The following is a 15,464-nucleotide window of genomic DNA, read 5'->3' as shown; positions in this document are numbered from 1 at the left end:
AGGACTGTGCCTCCCATTAGAAGCTAAAGCACAGGTATATGTTAGTAGATATTTGAGAGAAGGAGTTCCACATCGATGGCAGGTTGACAGTTTGCCTACTCCAGATCTGCAGTACGAGGCAAACGGTAGGTCATCCTGAGCCCTACAGGGTTAAGACCTGCTGTCTCCTGAGGCGGCTCCTTGCTGGCGCTGGGGGAGAGCTGCTCTTGGGGGGAGCAGGCGGCCCGTGTCTCCTGGGGGTCTGCTTCACGTGTCGGGGCACAGTGCACGCCGCCGAGGAGCAGTGGCCCAGGTAGAGAGGGGTTTGTGTTAGACACTTTTTGTCCTGCCTTAACAGTAAATTTATTTCATCAAACACAAGCTCCGAGAGGTGGAATCACTAACGTGCGAGGAGGCAGGCTCCCAACAGTGAGACTCAGCAGAGAGAACAGGCCGCAGAAAGAGCCACGGAGACTGCAAAGTTCAGAGTTACCTGCCATGTGCTGGAAAAGGAGCTCAACACGCTCAAAGGGATGAAAAGGAGCACAGTGAGCGAGCAGGAGGAGGAGAGGGAAACACAGTTTACAAAGCCGGCCTGAGAAGCCCCGCAAGTTTCAAATGTAACGATGAGTCGGGCAGCAGTTGTGATCCAGTTGAAGAGACGACTAGTGAACCGGAAGACAGAGTTGAAGAAAGTGCATCTCCTGGAGAGACGAGAGGTGGAGCTTATGAGCAGAGAGGTTGAGTGGAGCGGAGAACAAGGGGAAAGGCCTCACGCCCACCTCACCAAGGTTCTGAGAAAATACGGAGAGCGGGAGGGGGGTGCACTTGGACGTCTGCCTGGGCGCGTGGGTGACGATTTTCCAAACTGATGAAAGCTCCCCCCGCTCAGAATAGCTCTAGCAGAATAAATATTAGAAGGGAAATGTGCAACATCCAAGATAAGCAGGGCATCTCAGAAGCGCCGGAAAGAGGAGCTTGGTTTCCTACTGGGGAGTGCGGCTCGTCTCAGAAGCAGCCAGAAAGAGGAGCTTGGTTCCCTCCCAGGGAGTGCGGCCCAGGACCTTGAGAAGTGAGGTGAGCAGGTCAGGGGCCCAGGACAGCCGCCCTGACCTCCTTGCTGTGTCTGGAACCTGCCAGGCAGCCTCGAGCCTCGGGGCCTTTGCCTCCCCCCCAAACCCCGATGTCTGCACGGATGGCCCTCTCTAGGTCTCTGTTTGAATGTCACGTTAGGCGACAGCACTGTATTTAACGCACCAGCCCCTCCCTGAGTGCCCCTGGTGTATCCCATCCTTCTTCCTCACCTAGTATTTTTTTCCCAGAGGGTGTCAGCGTCTTATGCAATGTGGATTTTATTTTAGTGTTTTTACTTCGTAAGCTTAGCAGCATCATGCAGCTGTCACACCGACATGGCACCCTGGGCACCCTAGCTGCGAACGTTGGTGGCGTTTGTCTGAACTGAGGCAGCGGCTGAGGAGGGGGTTGCAGCGTTCCTGCTGTCCACACTGTGGTCAGCGTCCTGGCCAGGCAGTGCCCGGACAGGGTTCCTGCTCTGCTGCCTGCCTCCCGGCCGGGGCCAAGAAGTCAGCCTCTGTGGGGAAAGTGGGGGCCCCCCTCCCACGGGGCTGCGTGGAGTGGGGGCCCCTCAGACGGGCCTTCTATCATCACTGCCCATCATCCATGCAGGAAAGCCACGGGGCCTGCTCGCCCTGCACGTCGGCTGTGGCTGGCAGCCAGATCAGAGAAAACCGTCTTTGTTTTAATGAGACGAGAGTCGGGAGTGAAGGCCTTGCGTACCGGCGTGCTGGCTGGCCGGCTCCGTGTTCCCGGCTGGCCTGTGGGGGCCACGCCCTGACCTGCTCCGTTGTTCTGTCTTGCAGTCGGAACCCGAGGGCTTCGCCAATTTCCACCTGTACGTGTGCGCTGCCTTTCTCGTGAGATGGAGGAAAGAAATACTGGAAGAAAGAGATTTTCAAGTAAGTAAATGCCTTTCCAGGAAGACCCCAGGTGTGATCCCCTGCCTGGGGACAGTGGGGAGTTAGCTTTAGTTCTCGGGGTCGTCTGCGGAGGAGCTTTGAAACGCGCAACCATGGTCAGCACTGACCTGCAGGCTGAGACCCCGCGGCCGGGAACGTAAGTCACGGAGGGCCTGGGCTCTGTCGACACCAGCTTGCTAAGCTTGCTGTCACCGGCTCCCCAGAGACGACACCTGGGCTGCTGGTGTGCGTCCCCGGCACAGTGGCCTGGGGGCCCCTGGGATGGCTGTGGGGAGTGGGGCGTTAGGAAAGGGGCGGGCACGCCATCAGACAGCCTGGCTGCCTGGCACCTGGGTGCTGTGCGACCCCGGGCTGGTGTCGTAGCCTCTCTGACCCATGTTCCCGCAGCTGCTCAGTCCCCGTTCCTCAGAGGCTCTGTGCTTGCTCGACCCAGGGGCTCCAGGCGGGCTGAGTGCCTGCCCGTCCTCGCCCCGACGTGTGCCCATGTAGTATGTGCAGTGTTGACCCCCGGGAGGCCTGGGCCATCGGGGGTGCGGTGAGGAGGCCCGTGGTCAGGCTCTGCACCCTTGGCCCCTTCACCTCCTCGAGCAGCTCTTCTTCCTGCTGAGGGAGGGAAGGAGACCCTGCTGCTCGGGTGGCAGTGTGGTGACAGCGGGCGGCTGGCCGGCCTGTGGTCCTTCAGCCCCTCTGCTTGTCTGACACCCCGCAGGCCCTGCTTGTCCCGCCGGGGGCCATGGGGAAGACCCAGCCAACCCCCCGCCTCCACTGCCCAGGCCTTCCATCCTGGCCACCGGGAGACACTGGGCAGGGACGGCGTCTGCCCGGCCTGCAGAACCTGGGGCCCAGCCTGCCCTGCCTCCAGGTGGTCAGTGGGAGAACAAGGTCATTTTTCCCCACTCTGCTCGGGCACGTGGAGGTGCAGAGAGAGGCAGGCGCCGGGCCGGGTGACCGAGTGCGGGAAGTGGATGCAGGTGGCGGATCCGGGCTCCCCAGTGGCCACCGTCCACGCAAGCACGGGATAGCCTGCCAGCCAGCCGGACTATTCACATAAAGGGAGAAGGCCCGGCTTCCCTGGCGGCGGCGGCCAGCAGCCACCCCTGAGCGCCCAGCCGGCGCTCACCTCGCGGATAGGTGATGCAGGGGCCCGGGTCCCTGGCTGACCCCGTCACAGAGTTCCTGCCTCGGTTTTGCCAGGGCCTCTGGCTGGGGAACAGTTCCGGGAGGCCCCAGGCAAACGTTGCTTCCTCCCTGCTCCCCTGGGGGCCTGCCTCGTGGGGGGAGGCGGGTAGGAAAGAGCCGGGGGCGTGAGAGCGCTCAACAGTGCCTGAGCTCAAGGCCCGTCCCAGGGACAGCTTGAGACCCCAGTGCTGGGCAGCCGCTGAGCCTTGTGGGCCCAAGAAATGGCTGAGTTCCAGCTGGGACAGGGGCCTGAAACCACGGAGCGACCTCACACAGGGGCCTTGCCCCTCTGCCTGCCGTCTTTACCACCTGCTTCCCAAACGGAGGCGGTGCTGCCAGGACCCGAGGCCGCCAGGAGCTGCTCTGGACGGGGGTGGGCCCTGAGCTGCGCAGGAAGAGGAGCCCAGCGGGACAGCATCCGCCCCTCCTGGCCTGTTAGGACTGGAGGGCACCACTCAGGCGGCTGGTGGGGACTTTTTGTAGCCTCTCAGGGCCCTGCTCACTGACCTCGAGGTTCACCGGGGCCAGGGGATCGGCTCAGCCTGGCAGCTGTTGTGGCCCCAACTCTGAGGAGCGGTTAGAGTCGCTCTCCCCCGAACTCGGACCAGACTCAGGCCTGGCCGTCGTGGGGATGGATGGGGGCCAGGCTGTGAATGCTCAGTGTGATGTGGAGAATTGAACTAAGTGGGAAAGGCAAGGAGAAGAGAAAACAAATAAAGCGCCTCTGGGGCCCTGGTGGGCACAGGGCAATCGTGTCTGCAGTTGTGACATTTCAGGAAAACAATGCTGTGTCCACGGGAGGCGGCCCAGGCATCCAGCAGCAGAAATTCCTGGAAAAGGCTCCAAGAGCCTCCCTCTGCGCAGACCCGTGGTTTGCTGCCGTATCATCTCCGGAGACTAGTCATTTCCCGAGGAGCGTCTTGAGGAGGAAGGCCCAGCAGTCCAGGCGCTGGGGAGCGGGGCATGGGCGTGGCTCCCGCGTCCAGTTCCCAGAAGCTCAGTGAAGTTGGCCCAGGCCAGCGGTCTCGTTGTGTCCAGTTCATGAACCTCCATGAGGGTTGCTGGGTGCCCTGGCTGGAGGGAGGTCCCTTGCAGAGTGGACGGTCAGCCCTGCCCTGAGCTCTGGTCCTGGAGCGCGCTGTGCCATCCATTGAGCAGGGGACCTCACCCCACCTCTGTCTGCACATCGCCCGCAGGAGTGGCAGTCCGGAGCCACCTCCTCCCCAACCCGCATCCTGCCTCCCACCCACTAGAGCCAGGGAGGTCCGAGCCCGTGCCGAGGGCCTGATTCTCCCCTCCACCTGCCTTTTTCTGACCAGATTCTGTAGGGTCTTTTGGGGGAGGAGCCTCTCCACGTGCAGTCTTGTCCCCTGGAGGTGCGCCTGGCACACTGACCTTGTCCCAGCCCCAGTGGGGTGTTTCAGAGTAGGACTCAGGGTCCAGGGAGGGTGGGTGGCCTAGGCCCCCACCATTCCTCACTCAAGCACACGTGACTGAAGTTGCCTTTGGAAGTAGGGCTCAGGCCCTGAGCGTCCGTTTGCCCCTGCGTGCGCCTCCTCTCCCACGGGGATGCAGGTGAGCTGGGAGCTGGCGCTGCCCGGCTCCTCGGCTGGGTCGTAAGCGCAGCTAATAAAGCAGCTGACAGCGAGCTTCCCCAGAAATCATTCTATTTTATCCAGAAGCCCAGGCTGCTTCGTTTGGCATTCCAGGACATGGGGTCGGGGCTGGAGGTCTGACTGCAGCCCCTGTGCAGGGCTGGCTGGCCCTGGCCCTGCTGTTGGCTGTGGGGGCGAAGCACCCAGGTGGGTGGTCCCTGCTGCCCGGCTGTCTCCGGGATTTGTGACCCAGCAGTGTGGGAGCAGAGATGCTCTGTGACCTTGGAAGTTCCCCCACGTGGGAGCTGGCATCATGGTTCTCGATGTAGAGGAGGGCACGTCCCTTAGGCACACAAAATGGCAGCGTCCTCATTTTTCATTCAGTGGGGAGAGCAATTAACGTTTGGTGGACAGGGCGCGGAGCTTCCACGGAAATCACGGACCTTCTCCGTGCGGCCCTCGGGAGCTCCGAGGTCTGTAAACGTTTCGGGTGAGGTCATCAGTGGCTGCGTGTCTGTTGATGGGTGACCCGCCTCGTGGGGAGAAACGGCTTCCCGTGCGTTTGTGGTGACTGCAGCCATGGGAGGCTGTGAACGAGGGCAGGGCCCGGTCTGCAAACCGCAGGCGGCCCACGGGGGCTCGGTGCGTGCGTGGTGGCTGCAGTGTCCCTGCACCCCGCGTCCTGGCTGTGGGAGGCCCGGCGGTGGGGCCTCTGCTTGCCTGGGCTCTTCTCATCTCCTGTGACCACTGCTCAGCGGGGCCTGAGTGGGGACGGGCAAGGGCGGCGCCCAAGGGTGTCATCTATCTGCTCTGATGTCCCCGCTGCCTCCTGCCCCGGGCCTTCCCTATGCTTCTGTCTCAGGACTCCTCACCCCCATGGGGGGCAGGCGGGCCGGGATGGACAGGGCCTGCGCTGGAGACGGGAGGAAACCGAGGACTTGTGGGCCGGGTACCCACCTGCTCTGAAAGGGGAGTCCGTTGGTGAGGTTGGGGCTGAGTGTGCGGGTCAGGGTGGGGCCGCTGCTCAGATGGGCCTGAAAAGGAATGATGGGGTGCCCTGCCCACCTTTGCCCCCCGCCCCCGAAGCCCTTCCCTCTGCCCTGAAGCCAGGGGGCCGGCTCAATGGGAAGGTTCCGGAAAGTTTCCCGCCACATGTGCCCTGGGGCCCTGTCGTCCAGCGGGTCCCACCACCTGGTGGAAACGGAGGCACCCTGCCATGTGGCGGGATGTCTGCGTGCTACACCTCAGCTTGCTGCTTCTGTCCCGCCTGCATTCGGGGCTCCAGCCCCTCCTGGAGTCCACCTGCATCTTGGCCTCGGTGCCCTTGGGCCCCTGATGCACTGATCAGCTCCTGGCCTGGTCCCTTCTGGGTGGTTGGAACGGCCACCGTTCCAACGCTCCGCCGCTGAGTGGCCTTCCACGGGTTAACGCTCCGTGGCTTTGTGTTTCAGCCTGTGTTCATTTGACGCACCAAATGTCAGGAAATGCCAGTGTGAAGATCAATTGTCTCCCTCTGTATCGTTTCAAGGCATTTTAAAGACAACGTTGGATCAGTTGGCGAGCGATCTTTAAGCGCGTCGAGCCGTCCTGTGCTCCCGTGGGTCACGCGTGTTCAGGGGTGGGGGATGCGTGGCTGTGGGTGGGGCCAGCTGCTGGTACCGTCTTGACTGGGAGGTCCAGGGGTGCGGAACCCCTGCCACAAGCTGCCCCGGGTGAGACGGTGGAGCTCAGGAATGAAGACTTGCCCGGTGCTGGGCACGTGGCAGGGCGACAGCTGTGTGCTCATGTCCTGCAGGCGGGCGGGCAGGCAGGTGGCGGAAGGTAGGAGCAGTGAGTTCTGCCCTGTCGGGCCCTGGCCTGTAGCCACCCTGAGGTTCCAGCAGGGAGTCCTGTCCCCAAGGCCGCTCTGCCCCCGGCAGAGGGGAGCCTGACCTGGGCCAGCTGTCCGTCCACTCGGGAAGGACACTGAGGAGCTGCGGGCATGCTGGGCCAAGCCCCGTGGGAGGCTGGTGGGCCCGGCCTTTCCTCCAGGCTGGAGCTGGACGCCTGCAGGGCAGGGGCTGCGCTGGGCACACAGAATCGGAGCTCGGCCAGATACAGCGTCCGGTGCCAAGAGACGCGCCTGGTACTGGCGGGCAGGGGGTCCTGCCAGTGAGCCAGCCGGGTCCAGGGTGAGGCGGGCGTGGAGGCTGAGGTTGGGTCTGTCCCCTGGAAGAGCGGTAGGCTCTCTGTGGCGCTGTGGAGCCTGCCTGGGAGGAAGGAAGTGGCCCCGTGGCTGCGCGTGGAGCCGGCCTGGATCCCTGAGCGGGGTCGTGGCCGTGGCCTCAGCGTCCGGCTTCCTGCTGTGGCCGAGCGGCTCCGTCGGGGAGGTGGGGGCGGTGGCACCGTGCGTTTGACGGAGGCCACGTCCTCCCTGTGGACCTTGAAGTAACTCAAGGGGCCGCGACACCCCTGTCTCAGCACCAGAGGAGGGCCGCTGAGTGGCTTCAACGTGAAGTTCGAAAAGTCCTTTCACGTCTGCGTATGGAAAGGTATGTTTAATGTGAAGCTTGGCTGCGTGGTAATTGTCTGTCACGCGGCATCTCTGAAAGTGCCCAGTCGGGGACCAGGCAGGTTGTGAGCCCCTCTGCTGAGGGTGGCTTGGGGTCCCCAGGCCCCAGAGCCTGAGTGTGAGACAGGCCCCCAGAGTCAGCCTGGCGGATGGAAGGGGCTGCTGCGCCGCGGGCTTTGGTGTCCAGCTCAGACGCCCCCAGGGGCGGAGTCAGGATCTGCTGGGGAGGGACTCTGGTGTCCTGGGAGGGGTGCGCCTGGGACCCGCTGGAGCACTGGCAAGTGCTCCCTCCCCCTCCTCCCTGTCCCCTCCTCGCCCTCCTCCCTCCCTTTCTCCGGGTGGAGGGTGACGCTGCAAGCCCAGCAGGGATGCCCTTTCCCTTGGGGCTGGGTGCCTGCATCCCCCGGTCCACCCACTGGTTCTGGCCAGTTCCCAGTCCAGCCTCTGTCAGGACCAGCCTGCCCTGCAGGTGAGTGGAGGGCGGCCCAGAGCAGCGGCTTCTGCCAGGGTCTCTCTCCTTGCTCATTTTTGCCGTGAATTAGTCTTGCCATTAAAGAAAAAATTATACCCACCATTCAAATCATTAATTGAAAGGCCCTTATTATCTCATTAATGGTGTTTGATATCTAAGGCAGATAGACTCGGAGAAGCTCATCTGTTCAATCCCCGAAGTAATGTAATTACATCTCGGGCCTTATTAAAACGTCTCCCTCGCAGCCCCCTCAGCCGTCACGCATTCCATCTTTCCGCCTCGCGCGGACACCCAAATGCATCTGCGTGGAGACAAGACCGCTTAGGCCTGGGTGGGCCCACGTGGACGCGCCGGCGGGCCCCGGATCCTTGAAGGGCTTCTGGCCATGGGCAGGTCTGATTCAAGGTTCTCAGGTGGCGAAACTTGGAGGGAGGGCGCTGACCCCGTAGGATAAGCGGCTGCTCGCGCGGGCTGCGCAGCGCTCCTGGTAAACCTGGGGCAGGAAGAAACGGCATCGCTATTGGCTGCTGGGACAGTGCATCCCGCCCACCCTCCTGTCGGCCTGGGGTTAATCGTCCCCAGCTCCAGCCGCCTTTGTGGAAGGAGCCCCTCTGCCTTGCGGTGGCTCTGGGTCCTCTCTGCTCATCTAAACCTGTGCTGGTTTCCACGTGACCGTCATGCACCTTGGGCTTCCGGGCTCTGTGCTGGGTGGGGGTATGCTGCCTGGAGGGGAGTGGGCTCCAGCCAGCCTGCCTCCCAGGCCGCAGAGCAGGCCCTGTGCCAGCACCGTCCTGATGGGGTCGCTCCATCAGGAGAGGTGGGCGGGGGGTGGGTTTAGGCTGCCCAGGTCACCAGCGGAATGGGCACAACAGGCCTCGGGCAGGGGAGGAGGAGCAAGTGGCTTGGGGGGCCTCTGGCCCCCCTTCCAGGCTGGAAAGCGAGGCTCATAGAAATGAAGGGACTGCAGGGCTCGGATGCCAGCTTCCTGGGGCTCCCCGCTGCGACTGCCCCATCTGGACCCGCTGTGGCCCAGGCCCCGCCCCGGGCCATTCCTGGGAGGATCTGGTCAGTGGCAGGAGACCCCTGGGGGGTGAGGCTGTGCACGTGCCTGCTGGCACCCAGAGGCTTGGGCACGGAGAGCCAGAACTTAGGAGCCCTGGGCTCGACCCTTGACAACAGCCCTGTGTGACTCTGAGAGGCCACTTACCCTTACCCTCCTCAAGACCAGGACCCGAGAGGAGCTCAGAGACGGGCAGGCCGTGGGCACCGTCCCGCACCCCTGGCCCTGGACTAGGGGCTGCCAGAGCCCAGGCAAGGTGACGACACAGGGCACGCTCCCACCACCCCCGCCCCCTGAGCCCTGCAGGCCTGGCTCACCCATCTCAGCCCCGGGCAGCTGGTTCAGCACGAAGGTAACAAGCTTGGCCGTGGGGTGCTGGGCTCGCCAAGGCCTCACCCCTTGAGCCTCATAAATAATAGAGATAAGTTGAACCAAGATGGAAGCGCTCGAAGAAATCTGCCTTGCCGTCCACTTTCAATCCTAAAAGCCCTTGATCTGTACGGAACTTTCATTTTGTTACTCTAATTAGTTTGCGGATTTTCAGGGCAAACATGATAGGATTTCTCGGTTCAATTTTGGGGTGTTTGTTTTTTGAGACAGAGCTCACAGAAGAAGTTGCATTGATCTTTTTAATTCCTCATGCAAAGAGAAAATATTTGCTCTCCCCTCGTTTGGTGCGTCTGATCCTCTGCCAGGCGGGCGGGGCCGAGGGGCCAGCGGACGGGACACAGGGGCTTGGCGGACACCAGACCCCCGCAGCAGACAGACAGGGCCCCTGCTGCCCCTTACCAGGGAGCCACAGGCCCTACCTCGGCCCTCTTCCCTTCTCCACTCGGGCACGCTTTCCTGGGCTCTGTCTGCGGGAGCTGGGATGCCCCCAGCCTCACGCTCTGCACCCGAAGCGGGGACCCCTCCCCGCCGAGCGCCTCCAGTCGCCAGCGACCCTCACAGCCAGGAGCAGATCCCGGCCCTGTCTGGGGCTCAGCATCTTGGTCTGAGGGATGGGGCGTCCTCATCCTCTGGGAGCCTCGAGATACCACGTGTGAACCCTGTCCTAGTCGAGGAGCTGGGAAGCAGAGCGTGGCAGGGTCACCCCGGGCCCCCTCCCTTCGCGAGGCGGAGCTGCCCAGGGTTGCAGCCTGTGGAAGCAGCAGAGGATGGGCCTGACCCTGTCGCATGCCGGCCATGTTCTCTGCGGGTTCTGACTGAGGACACACAGCCCCCGCCTGGCCCGCTCGCCTTGCGGGGCAGTGGTGTCTGCCACCGGGCGTGACGTGGCTGTTTTCCCGGAGAGGCTGCAAGTATTGTGTGTCTGCAGCCCCTCCCCCTGGGCACGCCATCCCCTGGGCTTGAGGGGTGGGGGCTCCAGGTGCCGCCTCTTCTCGTCCACCTCCTTGGGGAGCGCCCTCCGTGTTAGTCGCCCCCCAGGTGCCTTCCAGCTGCCTGTTTGGCGGGAGCCCAGGACACACAGGCGGCTGGCTCTGGGGTCTGTGGCCGTCTCACCTGGTGGTCCAGCCTGGATCCGGGCCCCTCGGCCTGGGAGGTGCACGAGTGCCACACCGAGTCTTTGCCGGACGTTGACCTCGCGCGTGTCTCTGCTGTGTCCACGCTGGGCCACCCCTGGGCTCAGGCCTCCAAAGGCTGCGCCCCTGCATAACTGCCGGGCGGGCGTCCGGGGCGGGGGTTGCGAGTGGAGCCTCTCGGAGGACACGCTTGGCGCTGGCGTGGGTACAGCCTGTGCCCACAGCTCCCACACACCATTTCCGGGTGGGACCCCTGTAGCCCAGGCCCTGAGGCCCCGGGCGCCTCCATCCCTGCCGTGGCAGGGTCTCCGTCTGTCTTGTACACAAGACGGGGTCCCAGTGACCCCCAGTGTCAGGGGTGAAGCTACCTGCCCCAGGGTCTCAGGGCAACAGGCAGCCCCCGTCACAGACTCCCTCCACCGCCCTCAGCCCCTTCGGAGGAGGGGGCTTCCCAGCGGGGGTCATGCTGGTTTGGGCTCTCACGGTGCTGCTTAGCCGACGTGTACCCTGGTGCTCAGGCGTCAGGGGAGGCACTGGGCTCTCGGTACCCGGCTTTATGTCTCCAGACAGCCCCGTTGTCATCACCCTCATCCCTGCCGGGGTGGGCACGCCAGCCTGGGAACCTGTCAGAGACAGACGGCACGTGACCTCCCAGGCCCTGATCACTCTTGATTAGATTCACACTCCTAAATACCCGTCTGTGACTACGTCTGCATTACAGTTGCTCTCAGGGGACGGCTCGGTCACGTTGGAGACGGGGGGCAGGGGCCAGCGAGGCCCCCAGCCAAGCCCAGCGACTCGATGCAGTTTCTCCTCCGTGGGAGCGTGGATGTAACTTGAGAAGTTGAGTGCGTGTATTTAGGAATCAGTGGAAATAGCCAGCTCGCTCAGGTGCTGAGTGGGGGGGGCTGCTGCCGCTTCCCTGCTGGCCAGTCGGCTCTGCCTGTCCTAAGTTGGGTCTCCCCGGTCGCGGGCTCGGGGTTGGGGGGCTCAGAGGTGAGGATGGGGGTTCAGGCTCTTCACCTGGAAATGACCCCGGCGTGGGAGCCAGCCAGGCCCTGGAGAGCAGCCCCGGCCCGACCTGCCCGCCCTGCCCGCCTCTGCAGTCCAGCTGCTGGACGTGGGGCCCGGGGCTCCTGGAAGTGTCACTGTTGCTGCTCCGGGCCTGGGCCTGGCGGGCCACTTGCCATGTGGTTCTCGGTGCGGTGGTGGTGTGTTGGTCCTGGGAGAACGTGACACACACCTCCCCCACCACCCAAAAAACATACCTCTCCTGATTAGCAGCCAAGTGGCAACCCTGAGCGGGTGCTGAGCTGGAGGGCCTGGGGTTCAGACTCCCGCCCCTGGTGGGGGGGCCCTCATCACGTCACTGGTCCTCACCGGTCACCTGCCGCAGGATGTGTTTGCAGTTGTATGCTCAGTTTGATCTGTAACGGTGCTGACTCAACATGAGCCTCCTCGTGCCGCGAGGCCCTCTGCCAGGCACTGGGGGCACAGGCCTGAGTCTGGCTCAGCTGTGGCCCCACAGACTCAGGCTGAGGCTGGCTGCTCACGGGGCTCGCGGCTTCTAGTGGGAGGGACAGGGCCACGGCCTACTTTTAGGGCCATCCCGGATGTTGTGTTTATGGTTTTAATCTGTCCATTCTCCTGCCTGCTCATGCGTCCACCCGCCTATCTTATCCACCCAGCCATCCATCATCCATCCATCCACTGTCCACCCATCCATCCATCCACCATCCATCCAACCATCTGCCCACCGGCCCTTAGCTCAGCATTTGCTGGGACACACACCCTGCTCTCAGTCGAGCACCATGAAGTTTCAGGTTCCTGCTGGGCGTAGACCATCTGAGCCTTTGCCCTCAAGGAATTGACTCATGGTGAAATCAGGTACAGGCCTTGAGGCTGCCGCTGCTGTGGAGATGTCATAAGGAACCACACACCTCCTCAGAAGGTGGCTCTGGGAGGAGAACACCAGACCGAAGCCCTGGCCTCCGTCGGGGAGTTGGGGGGGGTGGTGCGGGGCTCTTCTCTTGGAAACTGCGCCTCCATCTCCCAGGAGCGCGCCGTGCTGGTGGGTCCAGGCCTGGAGCCACCTCTGCCCCTTCCCACCCTGTCCCATCCTAGCTTGAGCCCGGCAGGGTCCCCTCTGCCACTGAGGCCTTTGGCGGAGCAGATGGGGTTGGAGGTGGGGGAGAATCTCCTCTTTAAACACCTCTCTGAATTGATGAAGACAGAAAAGAAACTTTTGCTCCTAAAAGTCCATAAATCTTGGGTCCAGAGTGCTTGGCAGTGACCCTTTAACATTCCTGAAAACAAAAGGGATGCGTCCTAACGGCCAGCGATTTACAGCCTGGGTGTTACTGGAATCTGGAGGTAAAAGCCAGCTTGCAGAGTGCTTCATTAGTTTTGAACGGTTTCCAGGAATAAGCTTGCGTTTAAATCTCTGGGTTGGGGCCCTGGTCCTGCAGCTGAGCGGATAGTACCCGCCTGGGAAGGGTGTTTCTGCGGCGCCCCCGTGAGAAGCAGGGCTGGAATCAGGGCCTGCCTGTGGGGTTCCTTAGGGTCCCCTCCGATGGGCACTCTGCACGTGTGTGAAGGGCCCTGCCCTAGGGGTCCTGCCCAGGAGTTGGTCCCAGGCCTGGCACAGACTGTAGGGTGGGTGCCTCGGCGTCAGGAGCCACGGGAGGGCCTTGCGGCTTGCTGCCCTGCGCGTGTCCGCCTCCCTTCCCGTGCCCTCTGCCCCACGGCCTCTCCCGACCTCCTGCCAGGGTCAGTCCTCTGGAGGTTTCCGAGGCCCCGTCCGTGGCCTGCCCACTCCTGGTGAGGCCAGGTGCCCGTGGACGGAGGGTCTCAGGGCTTCGTGTAACTTGAAGAGATGGGAGGCCCCAGCCTTCCAAGTGCCCGGTAAGGGTGCCTGGAACCTCATTGCCTTTGGCTTCTCTTGTAGCAAGAGCCTGAACCTCCCCCTCGCCTCTACCCTGACCTTCCTGAGCCCGGGCCACCGCCTCCTTTCCTGGGTCAGAGCCCTGCCTCCGCCCCGATCTTCCTCAGCCCGGGCCGCCACCTCCTTTCCTGGGTCAGAGCCCTGACCTTCCTGAGCCCAGGCTGCCGCCTCCTTTCCTGCCTCTGGGCCTCCAGGGCCGTTGGTGGGGCCGCGCGTCCTGCGTGAGCTGTGAGGGGATGTGTGACCCCGGAGTTCGTCTCCGGAGCCTGCATTCACCCTGGGAGGTTTTTTGTGTCTGGGGGGCAGGGGGCTCTCTTCCGTGGTGAAGCGGGCCTTGTGTGCAGCCTAGACAGGAGGGGGAGGGTGGGGCAAGGAGGCCAGAGCCCACCCAGAGCCCACCCGCCTGCCTTCTGGGTGCTGCTGAGGGGCTCTGGAGGGGCGGGGCGGGGCGAGGAGACCCCCGGGAGGTGGGCACCGGGTGAGGGTGTGTCATGCCCGCCGGCAGGCGCTCCTCCTGGGGCCTCCGCTTGTCAAGCCCGCTCCCCCACACTCCGCTCTCGGGGACTCTGGGCTTGTCACCTTCCGGTGCTCGAGGTCGCTGCAGGGGAACGCGTGCAGGTATGAGGGGCCCTGCGCAGACCCGACTTCCGTGGCTGAGACCCTGGGCCTTGGGGTTCGGGGGGTCGGAGGGTTTGGTGTCAGTGAGCCCCTGCTGTGTGGACGGAGATTCGGACGTCGGGGGGTGTCCGCCCGCCTGCAGTGCCGCGTGGCCGGCACCGGCCTCCGCTTCCAGCTGGGGCCCTGGGGCCCTGGGCCCACCCTGGAGGGAGGGCGGCGCTACTGGCTTGTGGAGAGCAGGGTAGTTTGGGGGATGGTTTTTTCCTAGGTGATGCTGCCCTGCAGGTTAGGGGGCAGGGTGGGAGTGTGGGGGGCAAGCAGTCACCCACCAAAAGGCAGCGACGGGCTGGGCCGGGGTGAGACGGCTGGGCCCGGGCTGGACTGGGCTGGGCTGGGAGGAAGGTGGGTCCTGGGCGCGGGGGTCTGACTGCTGTCACAGGAGTGCAGTTCGTGGTCTGCCTTCCCGGAGCCGGGAAGCGGGGGCACAGGTGTGGTTTGCGGGCGTTTGCACATTGTTACGGCTGCAGGGGAACACACTGGTGTGGAGGGGTGCAGGTGGCCACAGGACACTCAGGTGGTCTTCAGGGAGAGGCGGGGGCATGGAGACCCCCATGACGGTGAGCCTTGCCCCAGAGGGTACGTAGGGGTGAAGAGGGCCCGGGGAACACAGCCTGAGTGGCCGGGCAGAGGGAGGGTTCGCCAAGGAGCTTGGCAGAGTGGCCAGAGGTGAGCTGCGGGTGGAGTAGGGCCGAGGAGTTCTCACGAGGGAGGGTTCAGTAGGGAGGACCCGCCCCGGGGAGCCACTGAACGTGGGGAGCGGACCACACGTGGGGAGCCGTGTGGCTGACAGCGTCCCCGCCCCAGAGCCCAGCAGGGTAGCCCCGGGGACGTGGGGGCCACTGCTCCCCGTGCAGGCAGTGCCCCCAAGCTCCTGGGGCCCTGGCTGCCGGGACCACAGCCCCACTCCCCTCTGTGGCTCCCTCCCCTGATTTCTCGGGGTGAGCAGCTGGCACCGCCTCCAGGCCCTGAGCCTGCCCGTTTGAAGGGGCGTCTCTGCCGCTTTGCAGATAAGCGCAGGCCTGGGGTCTCCTGCTGTGAGTGGGTGCGCTTCCTGGGTGGGCGTCTGGCAGTGAGGACGGCCCCTCTCCGGCACTGTCTGCCACCAGCCCCCAGCCTGCAGAGCCGAGGAGCCTCTGCAGAACGGAGCGGCTCTGATTGCCATGCCAGGATTTTAAGTATTCTCTGTGTGCGGGTCAGACGTCTCCCGACTGCATGCAGACACGTGAGGCGCAGAGCAGCTCAGTCAGGGCGCTCGTGTCAAGCTTGTGTTTTCGGTACCTGGAGGGGTTTTCTCTTTAGACATGCTTTTTTTGGCAAAGAAACGCGAAATTAATTGCAAGGACAGCGCGCCTCCCGGAGCCGTCGGAGGCCGCCAGAGGAGCGTTCTCCCGCGGTGTCACCTTCCGTTCCCACCTTCCGGGGGCTGTCAGCAGCCAGCAGGCCGGCCTGGCAGCGGGCTGTCCTGGCAGCGGGCCGTCCAGCCCAG

At 63.7% G+C, this 15,464-nt stretch overlaps 1 protein-coding gene across 1 annotated transcript in view; it reads left to right on the top strand.

Moving 5' to 3' along the window:
- The window catches only part of TBC1D22A (TBC1 domain family member 22A), a 213,453-nt gene that overhangs the window by 190,904 nt on the left and 7,085 nt on the right, over positions 1–15,464 (top strand). Inside the window, exon 16 of the mRNA XM_040233357.1 lies at positions 1,860–1,955. Within this exon, the coding sequence (XP_040089291.1) occupies positions 1,860–1,955 (96 nt within the window). The remainder of the gene's footprint in view (positions 1–1,859; positions 1,956–15,464) is intronic.

This window comes from Oryx dammah, unplaced genomic scaffold (assembly GCF_014754425.2).
Source record: "Oryx dammah isolate SB20612 unplaced genomic scaffold, SCBI_Odam_1.1 HiC_scaffold_29, whole genome shotgun sequence".
NCBI classification, from domain to species: domain Eukaryota; kingdom Metazoa; phylum Chordata; class Mammalia; order Artiodactyla; family Bovidae; genus Oryx; species Oryx dammah.
The sequence above is the reverse complement of the archived record's forward strand: the minus strand, read 5'-3'. Positions and strand labels throughout refer to the sequence as shown.